Below are 16310 nucleotides of genomic sequence, written 5' to 3'. Positions count from 1 at the left end.
ATAGGGAGTACCTGCCAGCCACATAAAATGTGATTCCCCACCTGCCTTTTCTGCATTCTCCCTTACAATTTAAACCAAACAGCATCATTGCACTACTTGCTCATACCACATTGCTTTATGTCTCCATGCTTTTGTAAATGCTACGCACTTTGCCTGGAAAGCCCTCTTTCTCCTGCTTATCCAGTTGATACACATTAATTTACAATCAGTTCATGTGCTACTGCTGGATATTCTCTTTCTAGTTCCCCTTTCCCAAGCTGAATTATGTACCCTCCCTTGGTATTCCTATAATATCTCATGCATATATTTCTTTGGTTACCATGTTTTTTTAAATGATTATTTAACTGTCTCTGTTACTAAACTGTGAACTCTGTGCACATGGTCTACACTCTTTTCTTTTATTCTTAGCCAGCTCGTGTACTGCTTAGCACATAGTTGGCCCTCCTAACTAGTGAGCATTCTGTAAATAGTGCAGAATACAGAGCTCCAGGAAAGGGAAAGAAATAGGGTTTGGAAGGCCTGAAACTATGCACACATTAAGAGATAATTACCAGGGCAGCAGAGGGAGGTCTTACAGAAAAGTCTTCGGGGCCAGATAATTTACATTATTTAACTCAAGAGCCAGAGAGGATTTGGAGAGTTGGGATTTGGGGGTCTGAATCCAAAGGGAACTTGGAAATGTTTAAGAATCCAGACTTAGCAGCTTTGTAATTTAAATTGTCCCTGCATTTGCCTCAGTAGCCTGGAATAGGTATCTGAGACAGATATATTTTAATAAGCATATTTATAGTTTTCTAGGAGAGACATAATCCCAAAATTAAAAGGGGCAGTTGATACAATAACCAACACAATATCCTTATGCGAATATTATTGATTGTAAGCAGTGTTGTACACTTAAGCAAATGTTACTGGTAAGATGTTATCCATTGGTGTTTTTCTACATAGGTGGCTGGATCCAGACAAGGGGATTTCAGGAAGCCCTGCATCCCTGGAAGCTTTCTTTTGTACTGGAATTTTTTTTTCAAGTTTTGCAGACCACTATATACCCTGGATTTGGTCTCATTTTTTCCGTGCTCTAAAATCAACTCTTTTACCTTTAGATTATTAAATAACTAGTCCCCCGCCCATGGATACTGGATTTTGGTACCCTTTAGGGCTGTGCTTCACCCATGTTCTGGAAACCCACATATATAGTATTAGTTTTGAGAGTACTTTAGATTGATCTGCTTTAAATACTGTCATTGTCTTTGTCACAATTAGTTAATAGAGTCCACTTTTTTTTGAGAGAGAGAAAAGGTCTTACTCTGTCACCCAGGCTGGAGTGCAGTGGCCCAATCTCAGCTCACTGCAGCCTCAGCCTTCCAGGCTCAGGAGATCCTCCCACCTCAGCCTTCCAAGTAGCTGGGATTACAGGCACGCACCACCACACCTGGCGTGTGTGTGTGTGTGTGTGTGTGTGTCTGTGTGTGTATGTGTGTGTGTTGAGATGGGGTTTCACCATTTGCCTAGGCTGGTCTCAAACTCCTGGGCTCAAGTGATCGTCCTGTCTCAGCTTTCCAAAGTGCTAGGATTACAGGCATGAACCACCTCACCCAGCCTAGAGTCCACTTTTAAATGTGCCTGATGGCAGCAAAAGTTCTTATTCATTATGCTATACTACTTCCATAAGAGCAACTGCATTACAATCATCAGAATGATTTATTCTTTCCTAATTAACATACATCATATCTCTATGCAAGCAGAATTATGAAAACATATGGCAATTTGTAGAATGGTTTCCATTAACCAGACTTTAAGCAAAGGATTTCCCAGCATTTTTGATTGCTCACCTTTGTAACCCCAAAATTTTATCACTACTAAAACAAGTATTTATAAATACATATTTACTACAGCATTGGTCATATGTTATAAAGGATGCACAGGCCAGCTATGATGTCTCATGCCTGTAATCCCAGCACTTTGGGAGGCTGAGCAGGAGGATCACTTGAGTTCGAGACCAGCCTGGGCAACATGGTGAAACCCCATCTCTACAAAAAATAAAAATAAATTAGCTAGGCATGGTGGCTTGTGCCTGTGGTCCCAGCTACTGGTAAGGCTAACATGGAAGAATTGCTTGAGTCCAGGAGGTCAAGGCTACAGTGAGCTATGGTTGTGCTCCTGCACTCCAGCCTGGGAGACTGAGTGCCTCTGTCTCAAGGAAAAAGCACAAAAATAGAAATAAAGAAGAATGAGAGAGTAAATGAACTTTTAAAAATTAATTCTAATATTTATTAACAGTACAATAACCTTTGCTCTGATTTTGATGAGACCAGTGACATTAAGTGTGCTTCATTTAAACAAAATTTTGGTTTGTGATACAGCTGCTTGAACATCTGATTCTAACTTCTGTTTATTTTTGCACTTGATTTTAATGACTGATGCCTCACAAACTATATACATTATATAGTATATAATGTATACACAAACTATAAAATAAAAGAAGTGTATTGGTTGGATGCACTTACTAAATAATCATACTCATAGTTCCAGGCACCAGTTATGCAAACATTTTATTGCTGTTCCTGAACATGCTTTTACATTTTTAACAAATTGCTCAAAATTCACTGAAATTCTTCATTTGGAAAGGTTAAAAGGTGAAACACATCTCTTAGATTAAAAAAACTGTATAGTAAGAGAAATATTTCAGACCTACTCTGCATTGTTTATTCTCTATTAAAAAAAAACCTTGACACAAAGTATTTTACTGTTTCAATTCATTTAAAGGCTCCTAGTGTCTTAAAGGTATTCTGGGATTGGAAAACTTAATGATTACAAGAAGAAAGTTTAGTTACATTTAATATTAAAATGTTTAAAAACATTTTATTGAGCTATGATCGACATATTATATATATTTAAAGTAACAATTTGACAAATTTTGACATCTGTATATATCCATGAAAATATCGCCAGAATCAAGATATTAACACTTGTCACCGCCAAAAGTTTCCTTGTGTCATGTTTTAAACCTTCCTTCTTGCCCCTCTGTACTTTTACCCTTCTTACCCTCGTCAACTCCTGAAACCATTGATTCTGTTTTGTCACTATAGACACCTGCATTTTCTAGAGTTTTATATAAATCAAATCATACAGTATTATTTTTGCCTGCCTTATTTCAGTAAGCATAATTATTTTGAGATTTATTCATATTGCTGTGTGTATCAGTAGTTCATTCTTCTCTATTGCTAAGTAGTATTCCATTGCATGGGTATACTACAGTTTGTTTATTCATTTACCTCTTAGTGGGCATTTGGGTTGTTTCCAGACTTGGGATATTACCAATAATGCTGTTAATATTTCCATGCAAATCTGTGTGGGCATATGCTTGTTTTTTGTTTGTTTGTTTGTTTTTGAAATGGAGTCTCAATTTGTTGCCCAGGCTGGAGTGCAGTGGTGCAATCTTGGCTCACTGCAACCTCCACCTCCCAGGTTCAAGGAATTCTCCTGCCTCAGTCTCCCAAGTAGCTGGGATTACAGGCATGCATCACCATGACTCGCTAATTTTTTTTTTAAGATGGAGTTTTTGCTCTTGTTGCCCAGGCTGGAGTACAGTGGCACGATCTCGGCTTACTGCAAACTCCGCCTCCCCTGTTCAAGCTATTCTCCTGCCTCAGCCTCCCAAGTAGCTGGAATTACCAGTGCCTGCCACCACGCCCAGCTAATTTTTTGTATTTTTAGTAGAGATGGGGTTTCACCATGTTGGTCAGGCTGGTTTCAAATTCCTGACCTCAAGTGATCCACCCACCTCAGCCTCCCAAAATGCTGGGATTACAGGTGTCAGCCACTGCATGGGACCTACATATACTTTTGCTTTTCCTGGGTAAATACCAAAGGTGGAAAGACTGGGTCATATGGGAGATATATGTTTAACTTTATAAGAAACTACTAAGCTGTTTTCCAATATGATTGTACCATTTCACATTCCCACTGTAGTGTATGAGAGTTCCAGTTGCTTGAAATGCTGGCCAACATTTGGTTCATTTAAAATTTTGGTCATTCTAAGAAGTGTATAGTGATATCTCACTGTAGTTTTAGTTTGCATTTCCCTAATAATTAATGATATTGAGCATGTTTTCATGTGTTTATTTGCTATTTGTGTATCTTCTTTGGTGACATGTTTGTTCGTATCTTTCATCTATTTTTAAAATTTGTGTGTGTGTGTGTGTGTGTTTAATTATAGAGTTCTGAAGGGTTCTTTATATATTCTGGATATAAGTCCTTATCAGATATACAAATTGCAAATATTTTCTTCCAGTATATGGCTTATCTTTTTATTTTCTAATAAAGTTCTTACGAAGCAGAAGTTTTAAATTTTGACAAAGCCTAATTTATCTGGATCATGTTTTACGTGTCATGTCAGAAATCTTTGCTTTTTTTTTCCATATGGATATCTGGTTTTTCCAGCACTCCTTTTTGAGAAGACTGCCATTTCTCCACTAAACTGCCCTTAACCTTTATTTTAAAAAATCTAATGACTATAAACATAAGGGCTTATTTCCGTACTCTCTATTCTGTTCCTTTTATCTATTTGTCTATCTTCATGCCCAACACCACAAATTGACTTGATTACTGTGGATTTATAGTCTCTCTTGAAATCAGGTTAAGTTCCAGCTTTGTTCTACCATATGTTTTGAACCTCACAATATATCATTATTTTTCCTTTGAAGAGTCAATTATATTTTAAGAGATTTAAATAATAAGAAAAAGTATTTTTACCCACCTTGTTACCATTGCATGTGCTCTATATTTCTTTTTGTAGACCTATATTTCTGTGTATTATATATTTTCTTTCTGCCTGAAAGAGTTCCTTTAACACTTTTTATATTGCAGATCTGCTGGTGATTAATTTTTTCAACTTTTGCATGTCTGAAAATATCTTTATTTTACCTCGATTTTTGAATGATATCTTGCTGGATGTAGAATTCTATATAGGTTGATGGGGTTTTTTTCCTTTCAGTATTTTAGAGAGGTCATTCTCTCTTTACACTTCTGTTGTTTCCAATGATAAATTTGCTTTTATCATTATCTTTGTTCATCTATATATATAATGTGTCCTTCCCCAAGACCCCATCCTCACCCCATCCCACCACTCTAGGTTAAGATTTTCCCATTATTTCTGGTTTTAAGCAATTTATGGTGTGCCATATGGTGTATTTTTCTTTGTTTCTGGTGCTTAATGTTCATAGAGCTTCTTGGATCTGCGAGTTTATAGTATTCACCAAAATTGGGCCATTGTTTTTAAAAACATTTTTTGCTGCCCCCACTTCCTTTGGTTGACACCAATGACATGTATAGAAGGTAGCTTGAAGTTGTACCACAGCTCATTAATTCCCTTTTTTTTTTCAGTTTTTTCTTTCTGTGTTCCATCTTGAATAATTTCTATTGCTATGTCTTCAAGTTCATAACTCTTCTCTACTGTGATGTCCAATTTGCTGTTAATCCCAACTTGCGTATTTTTCATCTCAGACATTGTAGCTTTTCTCCGTAGGTTTGATTTGAGACTTTTTACATCTTCCATGTCCCCTACCTAACTTTTTGAACATATAGAATGCAGCTATAATAACTGCTTTAATGACTTTGTTTACTAATTCTAACGTGTGTCAGTTCTTGGTCATTTTGATAGATTTTTCCCATTATTGTGGATCATATTTTTTAGCTTTTTTGTATGCCTGTTTTTTTACTGGGAACCAACTGTTATGAATTTGACCTCGTTGAGTACTACATATTTTTGTATTATTATAAATATATTTGAGCTCTATTCTGGCATGCACTTAAATTACTTGGATACAGAGTGACTCTTTTAGGTTTTGCTGTTTAGATTTGTCAGGCAGAGCCAGAACAACCTGGGCTACTTCCCACTACTGAGTCAAGATCCTTCTGAGTCCTTCAGCTAGTGTCCTGTGAATCATGAGGTCTTCCAATTTGGCTGGCAGAAACAGGCACTATTCCTATCCCTGTGTGAGTGACAGGCATTGTTCTTTTGAATCCTTTCAGGTAGTTCTTTCCCTGGCCTAGAGTAATTTTCCCATAGGCATACCATGCACTGATTAGTCCTTTGCTAAACACTTGAGTGAAACCTTTTGCAGGCCTCTAAAGATCTCTTTCTCTTTCTGTGCAGCTCTCTCAGGTCCTCTGTCCTATGAACTCCAGTTACTTGGGTTTTGCCAGACTCTCAGTTCTGTCTCCTGCACTCTCCTAGTAGAGAGTTCACCAGGCTCTACTTGGGTTCTTCCTTTCTGTACCGTTGTCTGGAAATTCTCTTAAGACAGTAAGCTGGGAAAATCAAAATGCTCACCTTATTTGTTTCCCATCTCAGAGATCATAGTCCTTCATTGCCTGATGTTCAATGATTTAAAAACCATTGTTTCATGCATTTTGTACATTTGTTGTTGCTGTTATTGTTTCAGGCAGGGTAGAAATTCATTCCACCTTGACATTTTATAATCCCCAATTATGGCCAATTGTAATTTGTAGCCCAATTTAAATTCTCATCTTTAGAACAAAGTATAGAACCCTCACATTTCTTGACATAGATAATTCAGTTCAAAAGTATATAGAATCTGGCCTGCAGCAGTATAAATCTCGTATCAGTATAAAACTCATCAGTTTTTCTGTAAAACATAGTATCATTGGTTTAACAAGAGCAGTTTAATTCAGGCTTCTTGGTTAAATTAATATATTTTGAAAGCCTCTGAAGCCTCTGGTTCACTTTTTCATGTTCAATGAGACATAAATTTCACCAAAATTATCCATTGTCCTTAGCCTAAACAGCAAAATACTTTTATTATATCACTTTGGCAGGATATGGTAATCTATTAGAATGTATTTGTAAAACCATCATATAATTACTACTTATAACTTTAGAAGAATAATTTAATACCAGCTCAGCCTTTTGGCCCTTGAGCATGAGTCAATTTGTAAGAAAATCTTCTGTCATCTATAAGGCTGTCAGCATAGGTCTTCACTTCAAAAATAGTGGCCTGTGACAAGTGCATTAAAATTTCAGAATTAATCACTCTGAATTCATCAACGTAACCAAAAACTACTTGTACCCCAAAAGCTATTGAAATAAAAAGAAATTAAATAACAAAAACAATAGCCTGAAACTTTAACTGATGTCTAGACAGTTTAACTCACAATTCATCTGTATCCTTTAAAAGCAAATAAATATTATTTTCTAAGACCTAGTTAAGTCTGAAAGCACGAATGAACATATACAAACTGACAAAAATAGGTAACACTTAGCATTCTTTGTGTTCTCATTACTTTAAGCACTTTACATATTTTAAGAACTCATTTAACCTTATAAAAACAAGCCCCAAAGGATAGGAACAATTTTTATCTTCATTTTACAAGTGAGGAAATTGAGGTACTGAGAGGTTTAGTAACTTACCCAAGATCACACAGCTAGTAAAAATGGGGAAGTTGGGATTCAAATTCAGGCAGTCTGGCTCAAGTCCAAGCTTTTTGTTTTTTGTTTTTTTTTTGACATCTCACTCTGATGCCCAGGCGAGAGTACAGTTGCGTGATCTTGGCTCACTGCAACCTCCACCTCCCAGGTTGAAGTCATTCTCTGACTCAGCCTCCCAAGTAACTGGGACTACAGACAGGCATGAGCCACCATGACTGGCTAATTTTTTTTTTTTTTTGTATTTTTTGTAGAGATAGAGTTTCACCATGTTGACCAGGCTGGTCTCGAACTCCTGGCCTCAAGTGATCCACCTGCCTTAGTCTCCCAAAATGTTGGGATTACAGGTGTGAGCCACCGCGCCCGGCCCAGAGTCCAAGCTGTTAAGCACAGCTCACACACTGCCTCAGGAAAACAAAAACATTCTTCTCTCAGCTCTATTACAGCTCTTCAATTTCCATGGGTTTAAGTTTAGATATGTAAACACCAATAGATTTCTGGGTGAAGACATTCACTAGACTTTTGTTGAACTCATACTGTATGTCACACACTGTGCCAGGCTCCTGGGGATATGATATCCAGATATAGTGCCTACCTTCAAAGAGGTTACATCTGGTAGGTGTTTCTAGTTTGAGCATAAGTATGATGTATTAGCATCTTCATATTTATGTATGGCCAGCATGTAACACAGCAAAATCTGTTGTATTTGCTGCCTAGGCTAGGGACATTACTTGGTGTTTCCTAATTCACATTAGTTTTCATTTTGGGAACACCAATTATTATTTTTAATCTGAGTACTATTCTTACAAGAAATTCTATATTTTTAGTCATCTTTTTAATATTTGAGCCTTGTGCCCAAGGTCATATAGCAAAAAATAGCAGAGCCAGGATTTGAATCCAAGTCTGTCTTCCACCACTATTTTCATTATTCTATGTTTCCTGTCAAGTTTAGCCCAGTTTTTCATTTTTAAAACTGGTCTTCAGAATTTGAAATAATTTGAGATAGCTCTCCTATCATCTTCTTGAAAACCAGTTGTGTTAGTGTTTATTTTCATTCATTGTTATTATTTCTCAATCATTAGGATTAGGATATAGACTGGATATATCTAATTGGATATGGAATTCTACATATGTCCTTTAAATCAAGCTTATTGTGTTGTTCAACTTGTCTACATATTTACTAATTTTTCATCTGTTGTACTATCAGTAATTGAGAGAGGTATGTTAACTTCTCATTTTGATGGTAGATTTAGTTTTTCCCTTAGTTTTGGAAGTATTTGCATTAACATACTGATTTTTTTTTAGCCGTAAGTATATATAATTGCTAAGCAAACAAACCACCTTTTCTAAAATATCTTTTTATGGGCATGGGTCCCACAGGATGCTACATTAAAATACTTCATCTGAGTCTTGACACCTCAGGACTAACACAGAACAAGTTGTCCATCTGAGCTCAGATTCTCACATTTATGTTACCTAAGCCATGGTCTTCTCAATAGATAACCTTGCCTTTTTGACTGTACACCTGGGACTGAATATAATGAAGTGTCTTAACAAGTTTTCTTGGGCTTTGGTTTCTCTGTTAAACCCTAGTACCCATAAATTGGGAGTATCTGAATAGTCATAGCTTTTCTAACTTCACATCTGTCTGGTTTTCTTATTATAACTGTATTTGTGCCTCCGTTGTTTTCCTGAGTTCTAGTTTTCAAAATATGATGTACTATTTACCATAAAACTATATCACTTAGTTTATTGCATATGAAAGCTGTCTTTTTCTTTCATATTTTCCTTTTGAATTTCTAGAGAACATTCTGCCATAGAATGGGGAATAGTGATGGTAGTGAGGCAGGAGGCAGGTTTTTCTCTAAGATGTTAAGGATAGATTTAGTACCATTATGATCTCTTCTTTGACACGGGGGATATTAAGAAATGTCTTTTTAAATTTTCAAAAAGTATTGTGATAAGAAATTATCTTATTTTAAATTAATTTGCTATTTAATTTCCTTGAAGTCAGAGACTGTGGTCTGTATGAGAAGGATTTTTTAAAAAAAATTATGGAGACTTGCAGTATAGCTTAGTACATAGTCTGTTTTGGGGGTAAATATTCTATATGTACTCAAAAAGAATGTCATTCTCCACTTGGATATAGAATTTTTTATATTTCCATTAAATCAGGTTCATTTTGTTGTTCAACTTGTCTGTGTATTTACTAGTTTGTATCTGCTTGTACCATTAATAATTGGAACAACAAAGAGGTATATGTTAACCTCTTATTTTAATGGTTGATTTTTAAATTTCTCTATTATTCCTTTGTATATTTAGTGATGTTTTGTTAGTGCATGCATGTTTATTATCTCTGTGTAGTGATCTTATCTGTTCTTTATAGTGCTTTTATTGTCTTTTTTACTTATAGATATTAATATAGTTAGCTCAGTTTTCTTTTGGCTAGCATTTACCTGGTATATATTTTCCCATCTTTTTACTTTCAATTTTCCCTTCAATTTCTGTTTTAGATGTGTCTCTCATAAATGGCACATAACTGGATTTTTTCTTTTATCCAGTCTGTTAATCGCTGTATTTCAAAGGTAAATTTTGCTCATATATAAATTTCATATTCATTGCTATACTTGAGCTCGTTTTTATCATTTTACCTTTTGTTTTCTCTTTGTCTCAGTTTTTTTCTGCACTTAATTTTTCTTCTTGCCTTTTAATTTTTGTTCTTAATTTGTTTTCTTCTCCTCATTACTGATTCTGCAAGATCCCATTGCAAGCAAGCTGGCTGTTAACAGGGTTAGTGTTGGAAACAACAGCAATCTATGGTGGAAGGTGGGAATCGGGGTGGGATATTACTTTTCTGAAAGGAGTCAGATTGGCAAGTGATGGGGAGGAGGTGGCAGGGAGTTGACAGAGTACATGGCTGATGGACTTGCAAAAATCTTTTTGTGAGTATGAGACAAGCATGTCTGATGGAACTGGAGGGAAAGGAAGTAGGAGCGTGAGATGAATGAAGGCTTAAATAGAACCCAAACGGACTAGGTAAAGGAATTGAACAAGTGTAAGTAACAGGATTTATGGGTGACAGTGAGGGTTCAGCTGGTTATAGACCAGGAATTATGTAGAACCTGGGCATGGGAGCAGACAGAGCAGGCTATAGCATTAGCACAGGTTTGGGATTTTCATGGGCAGTTGTGGCAGAAGGATGAAGGTATACGGATGCAGAAGGTACTGGTGAGAGTGGTTCAAATGTTAAGCCATCTGGAGACCAGGATGGGTATGGAAGGAAAATAGATCAGCAGGAGGCAAGTGGACCAAGAGAAAATGTGGGGCACAAGAGATTGTGGTCTTAATAAGGTTGAAGAACAGATATAGCAGGAGTAAGCTATGGTAGGAAACTGGGAATTCTTGAATTTAAGATTTCAGAGGGGACAGTTCTGGTTGGTCAGGTCCATAAATGAAAAAGAAAGGGAAGATGTACAATGTTAGTAGTTCTACTTCCCTGTATTTTGATATTACTTGGTCTCATTATTATGCCAACGTGCCTTTCTCATCACAATATTCTGCTCCTTCTCCACAAGCACCAGATTTCTCATCTGGTATTGTTCTCGTTTCTAGTGTACCTGTGCTAGCCTTGGTTTTTACAGGTAACTGATAATATCTCTTTTATCCAGGAGCCACTGATCTTTTGCCCAGTGTTTGAGCCATAATCACACATATGGGAATTCATTTCCACAATGCTTTTGATTTGTCTGTTTAGTATTTTTAATTGCTTTGGTTATAATTCTGCCTGGACTGAGCCAGTAGAGCACCATCTCTAGTATCAGATTGCCTGGGCTTGAATCCCTGCAATTTCATTTACTTGCTCATTATTCTTGGCAAGTTAGCCTAACCTCTCCTGAATTCTCACCTATACAATGGGGGTAATAATAGTCACTCACTCTTGGTGTTGTGGCAAGGATTAAATTAGTTAACATATGTAAGGTACTTGTTTGGCATATAGTCAATTCTCATTAAAGGATACTGTTGGGAGTGATAATGACAGTGATCAGCAATATTGGCAGCATATGCAAAACTACATACCAGATATTGCATTAAGTGATAGGACAGATACAGAGGAGAAGATTGAAAAAGTCTTTCTTTTCTTTTTTTTTTTTTGGAGATGGAGTCTAGCTCTGTCACCAGGCTGAAGTGCAGTGGCATGATCTCAGCTCATCGCAACCTCCATTTCCCAGATTCAAGCAATTCCCTTGCCTCAGCCATCTGAGTAGCTGGGACTACAGGTGCTTGCCACCACACCCGGCTAATTTTTTGTATTTTAGTAGGGACCGGGTTTCACCATGGCCAGGATTGTCTCCTGACCTTGTGATTCGTCCAACTCAGCCTCCCAAAGTGCTGGGATTACAGGTGTGAGCCACCACACCTGGCTGAAAAAGTCTTTGTTTTTATGGAGAATATATATTCTCCTCAGGGATAAGAACTAAGAAGACTTCCCTGAGACTATCTAAGAAAGGGTATGTGAAAGAGGCTTAATATCTTATAATTCAATATAGACCAGGAAGTATACAAGTTGAGGAAATATTGAGGTTTCAGGAACCTATATAGATTTTCCATGTTTATGTTTTCTACTGTCTTGTAGTAAAGAAAAAAAAAAAGCAATTAGTAAAGAAAAAAAAATGAAAGGGGCTTGCAGTCTAGTTTCAAAGGAGAGCAGAAAATTTTTTGCCTTAGGTCCAAACCTGTTTCTTTCCTTATATCTCCTGTTGCTATGAGGGCTGTCACTAGCCAGTCAGTTGTTTAATGTGAACTAGGCATCTTTGACTTCACCTTTTTCATCCTCTCCACTCAGTCTCTCTATTCTGTCAATTCTACTTCTCAAACCTATTCTGTTTTTTCTTGCTGCCTGGCTCAAGCCTTTATCATTTTAGTAGATTCAGCAAGTATTTGTACTGCAAACATTGTGATTGGCCCTTTAACACACATTATTTAATTTTCTTAGCAACGTTTGAGGTGGGTCATTTTGTAGATGAGAAGCCAAAGGATCAGATATAAAATGACTTGTTCTGCTGGGCACGGTGGCTCTGACTATAGTTCCAGCTACTTGGGAGGCTGAGGCAGGAGGATCGTTTGAGCCCAGGAATTTGAATCCAAACTGGGCAACATAGTGAAACTCTGTCTCTAAAAATGAAAAATAAAATGAAATGAAAAATAAAATGACTGGTATAATTGTTTAGAGGCACAGTTAGTAAATCTATGTTGTCTTTTGCTGGAGTATCATAATAATTTCTCTGCCTCATTTGTATTGTTCTCTTTTTTGAGATATAAATGGAAGATATATGTAAAAACAAATTAGAACTATATAAAGTAAAAAGTGAAAGTTGCCCCTTCCCAAATCTACTCTTCAAGAGAAATCAATGATAGTGGCTTTTGTTCTAGACCTTTCTCTTTGTGTATCCAAATATTCAGATAAATACTTTATGATAGATCATTTGTTAATGTCCTACAACTATTGTTTCACTCATACTTTTTATTTCAATACATATGTATCTATCACATTTTTAATGCCAACATAATGTTTTATTATGTGGACATATTATTTGGATTATACTGTTTAATGATTCCTCTGTTAAATAATTGTTTCTGTTCTTACAAGTAATGTTACAGTAACATTCTTGTGCATATACTTTTGCACATTTGTGTGAATATTTCTATTAGGTAGATTCTTAGAAGTCATATTGCTTGTTTAAGTAGTATGCCTATTTTAAAATGTATGTACTACTAAATTGTCCTCTGATTTGTCCTCTAAATCAGTCTTTCATATTATAGCTAGAGTGATATAGCTATAACATGTCTTTGTAAAATGAATTTCGTCATGTGATTTCCCAGCATCAAAAAGCAACATCAGAGATGTTTGATGGATTTCTATTGTCTATGCAATAACTTTTAAAATTAATTTTTTTTTCAGACAGGGTCTTGCTCTGTTGCCCAGGCTAGAGTGGGCCACACGTGATGGCATGATGTTGGCTCACTGTAGCCTCAATCTCACAGGCTCAAACAATCCTCCCACTACAGCCTCCTGAGTAGCTGGGAATACAGACATGTACTATCACACCCAGCTAAGTTTTGATTTTTTTTTTTTTGTAGAGACTCAGTCTCCCTCTGTTGCCCAGGCTGGTCTTGAACTCCTGGGCTCAAGCAGTCCTCCTGCCTGGGCCTCTCAAAGTGCTGGGATTACAGGCGAGCACCTCCATGCTGAGCCAAAATTCTTAAATTTTTAAAAAAGTTTTTAAGAGTTATATAATCTGGTCCCAAACTATCTTTTCTACCATTCTTCCCTACCAGGAAATTTGTCCTCTGATAAGGCAAAATCCACCTCTTCTGTAAAATTTCCCATATATACTGCTCTCTTTCTTCTCTCTATGCAAGATAGAATGAGTTACTTTCTTCCCTAAGTTCTCATAGCACTTAATTTATAATCCCTCTGATGGCATTTAGTGCATCATATTATATTTATGTATGTCTGTCTCCCCTGCTACTCTGTGAATTTCTTAAGGGCAGGAACTGTGTCTTATTCATCTCTGTATCCCCAGCACTTTACACAATGCATGTCAGAGTAGTGCTGAACAAATGTTCATGAATTTGGGAAAGATATCCTGGAGGTAGTCTGCTAGTGCGACGAGAACTTGGAGAGATAGAGTAGGTGGTAGAAGTTTTGTAGCATAGCAGAAAGCTGACTGACTTCTGGGAGAATGGAAGCTGCTCAAAAGTAGAGAACTGGGCCTAAAGTGGCAGGAGCCTTCATGTGCTCCTTCACTGCAGAGACCAGCTGCCTGGTTATTTGGGTTAATGGGCTTAAGATTTGAGAACATTTAAAGTATTAAAAATTGGATGATTGAGGACTCACTTGGTGGAGGGGGAGATTGACTCAGCTGTTTATGTTCTTTCCAGACTAAGATGCGTATACTGAATAACCAATCCTTTTCCTAGAGTCATGAATAACTTTTTCTTTCTGAAAAATCAAAGGCTCTTCATTTTCAGACCATGATTTGGATGGGAGTAGGAAGAGTAAATAGGTCAGATACTTCTACTTTGTCTTTTTAGCTTGGCTCCAGGGGGAAGTAGCCTACTGAAAGGTTTTAGGGCTGTGGGCATATTCTTGAGTCAATCATCTGTGTTAAATTAGTTCTTTTGTCATTTCAGGCAAGTCTGGTAGCGCTCCTTGTCTGGTTGCCTTGAAGAAAGAAGAGTAGAAGAAAAAGTTGAATAAATCATGTCGGAGTTACTGGACCTTTCTTTTCTGTCTGAGGAGGAAAAGAATGTGATTCTCAATGTTCTACAGCGAGATGAGGAGGTCCAAAAAGCAGATGAGAAAAGGATTAGGTAAGAGTTCCTCAAAACGCATAGGGTCCCAGGCCTTCGGGCAATAATATCTGGGCTTTTCCTTATGTCTCCCAACTGACTTTCATAGGAATTTGTATATGTGATGTTTACCACTACTTACTGGGTCACGTTGGGCTCTGAGTTTGTTGCTTTCACAGAAGCAAATAGTCTACTGTCTATCTCTCAACCCTTCTCCATCCAATCTATGTATATCCTGAATCCACTTGTGCTTCTCTTTTGGGTCTTGACAGGCGACTAAAGAATGAGTTACTGGAGATGAAAAGGAAAGGGGCCAAGAGGGGCAGCCAACACTACAGTGATCGGACCTGTGCACGGTGCCAGGAGAGCCTGGGCCGTTTGAGTCCCAAAACCAATACTTGTCGGGGTTGTAATCACCTGGTGTGTCAAGACTGCCGCGTACACGAAAGCAATGGTACCTGGAGGTGCAAGGTGTGCGCCAAGGAAATGTGAGTGTCTCCTATGGCTGAGTAGAGAGGAGATGAGGCCCTGGCTGTGATGAGAATTTCTTTCCTCAGCCTTTATTAGACAAGAACCATTCTTTATCCGTCTGTTATTTTCTTTTATTTCTTCCCAGAGAGTTGAAGAAAGCAACTGGGGAGTGGTTTTATGACCAGACAGTGAATCGCTTTGGTTCTCGCACAGGTAGTGAGATAATCAGGATGTCCCTGCGCTACAAACCCGCAGGTACTGGACCTGTCTAGAGATAGTTCTTGGTATGGAATCCTAGTGTATTCTGACTGGTTATCTTAACTCCATGGGCTCAGCCAGTTTGTGGGGAATGGAAAATTATATTGTCATCCCTTCTGCAAGCATGGTGTATTTCAGGGGATTTGCTATGAGGGTTGTTTCATTTTTCCCTTACTCATAACCACCACCCTGGCATACTTTTGTTTGTCTTGAAGTAAGTAAAAGAGAGGCAGTGCAACAGTCCCACCGTCAGATACAGGTTGGTGACATCTGGCCGGGAAGAAAGATCATTCAGGAGCAGCAGAGGGACCCCAGGTAAGAATCAAGTAATTGTTTAAAGAAATACTTAAAATCTCTCTTTAATTCTTTTGCTATTCATTTTACTTTCTTCCGTTTATAAAATAATAGATGTTCATTATAGGAAAACTTGGAAAATACAGAAAATAGTAAAGGAGGAGGTAAAAAAATCATTCCTAATCTCATTGCTTGTATGTAGACATTAACATTTTGGTATATTTACTTTGTTTTTTTATATTTTGCAGTCAGCTTTCTCAGGTTGAATAGTTTGTTCTTTATAAGAACAATTGGAAGACAAATAGAAATAACACATACTCATTATTAAGCAACAAATGACCCACATTCCTACTACCCCAGTTTTCACATTATGTGAAAATTATTTCATATATCTTCTATGCATATCCATAATGGGTTGACTATATGGATAAACTGAAAAATCTTTTTAATACTGGGATCATAGTATAATAAATTAAAATCATCCTGTTTA

General features: G+C 37.1%; 1 protein-coding gene across 3 annotated transcripts in view; it reads left to right on the top strand.

The window, feature by feature from the left end:
* Window positions 1–16310, top strand: part of SYTL4 (synaptotagmin like 4) — a 53577-nt gene that overhangs the window by 12830 nt on the left and 24437 nt on the right. For all 3 annotated transcript variants that reach the window (XM_008989589.5, XM_008989590.5, XM_054251504.2), the window contains 4 exons: window positions 14639–14818; window positions 15070–15285; window positions 15414–15523; window positions 15742–15841. In XM_008989589.5, coding sequence (XP_008987837.1) covers window positions 14709–14818; window positions 15070–15285; window positions 15414–15523; window positions 15742–15841 — 536 coding nt within the window. In that variant the 5' untranslated portion in view covers window positions 14639–14708. The remainder of the gene's footprint in view (window positions 1–14638; window positions 14819–15069; window positions 15286–15413; window positions 15524–15741; window positions 15842–16310) is intronic.

This window comes from Callithrix jacchus, chromosome X (assembly GCF_049354715.1).
Source record: "Callithrix jacchus isolate 240 chromosome X, calJac240_pri, whole genome shotgun sequence".
NCBI classification, from domain to species: Eukaryota; Metazoa; Chordata; class Mammalia; order Primates; family Cebidae; genus Callithrix; species Callithrix jacchus.
The sequence above is the reverse complement of the archived record's forward strand: the minus strand, read 5'-3'. Positions and strand labels throughout refer to the sequence as shown.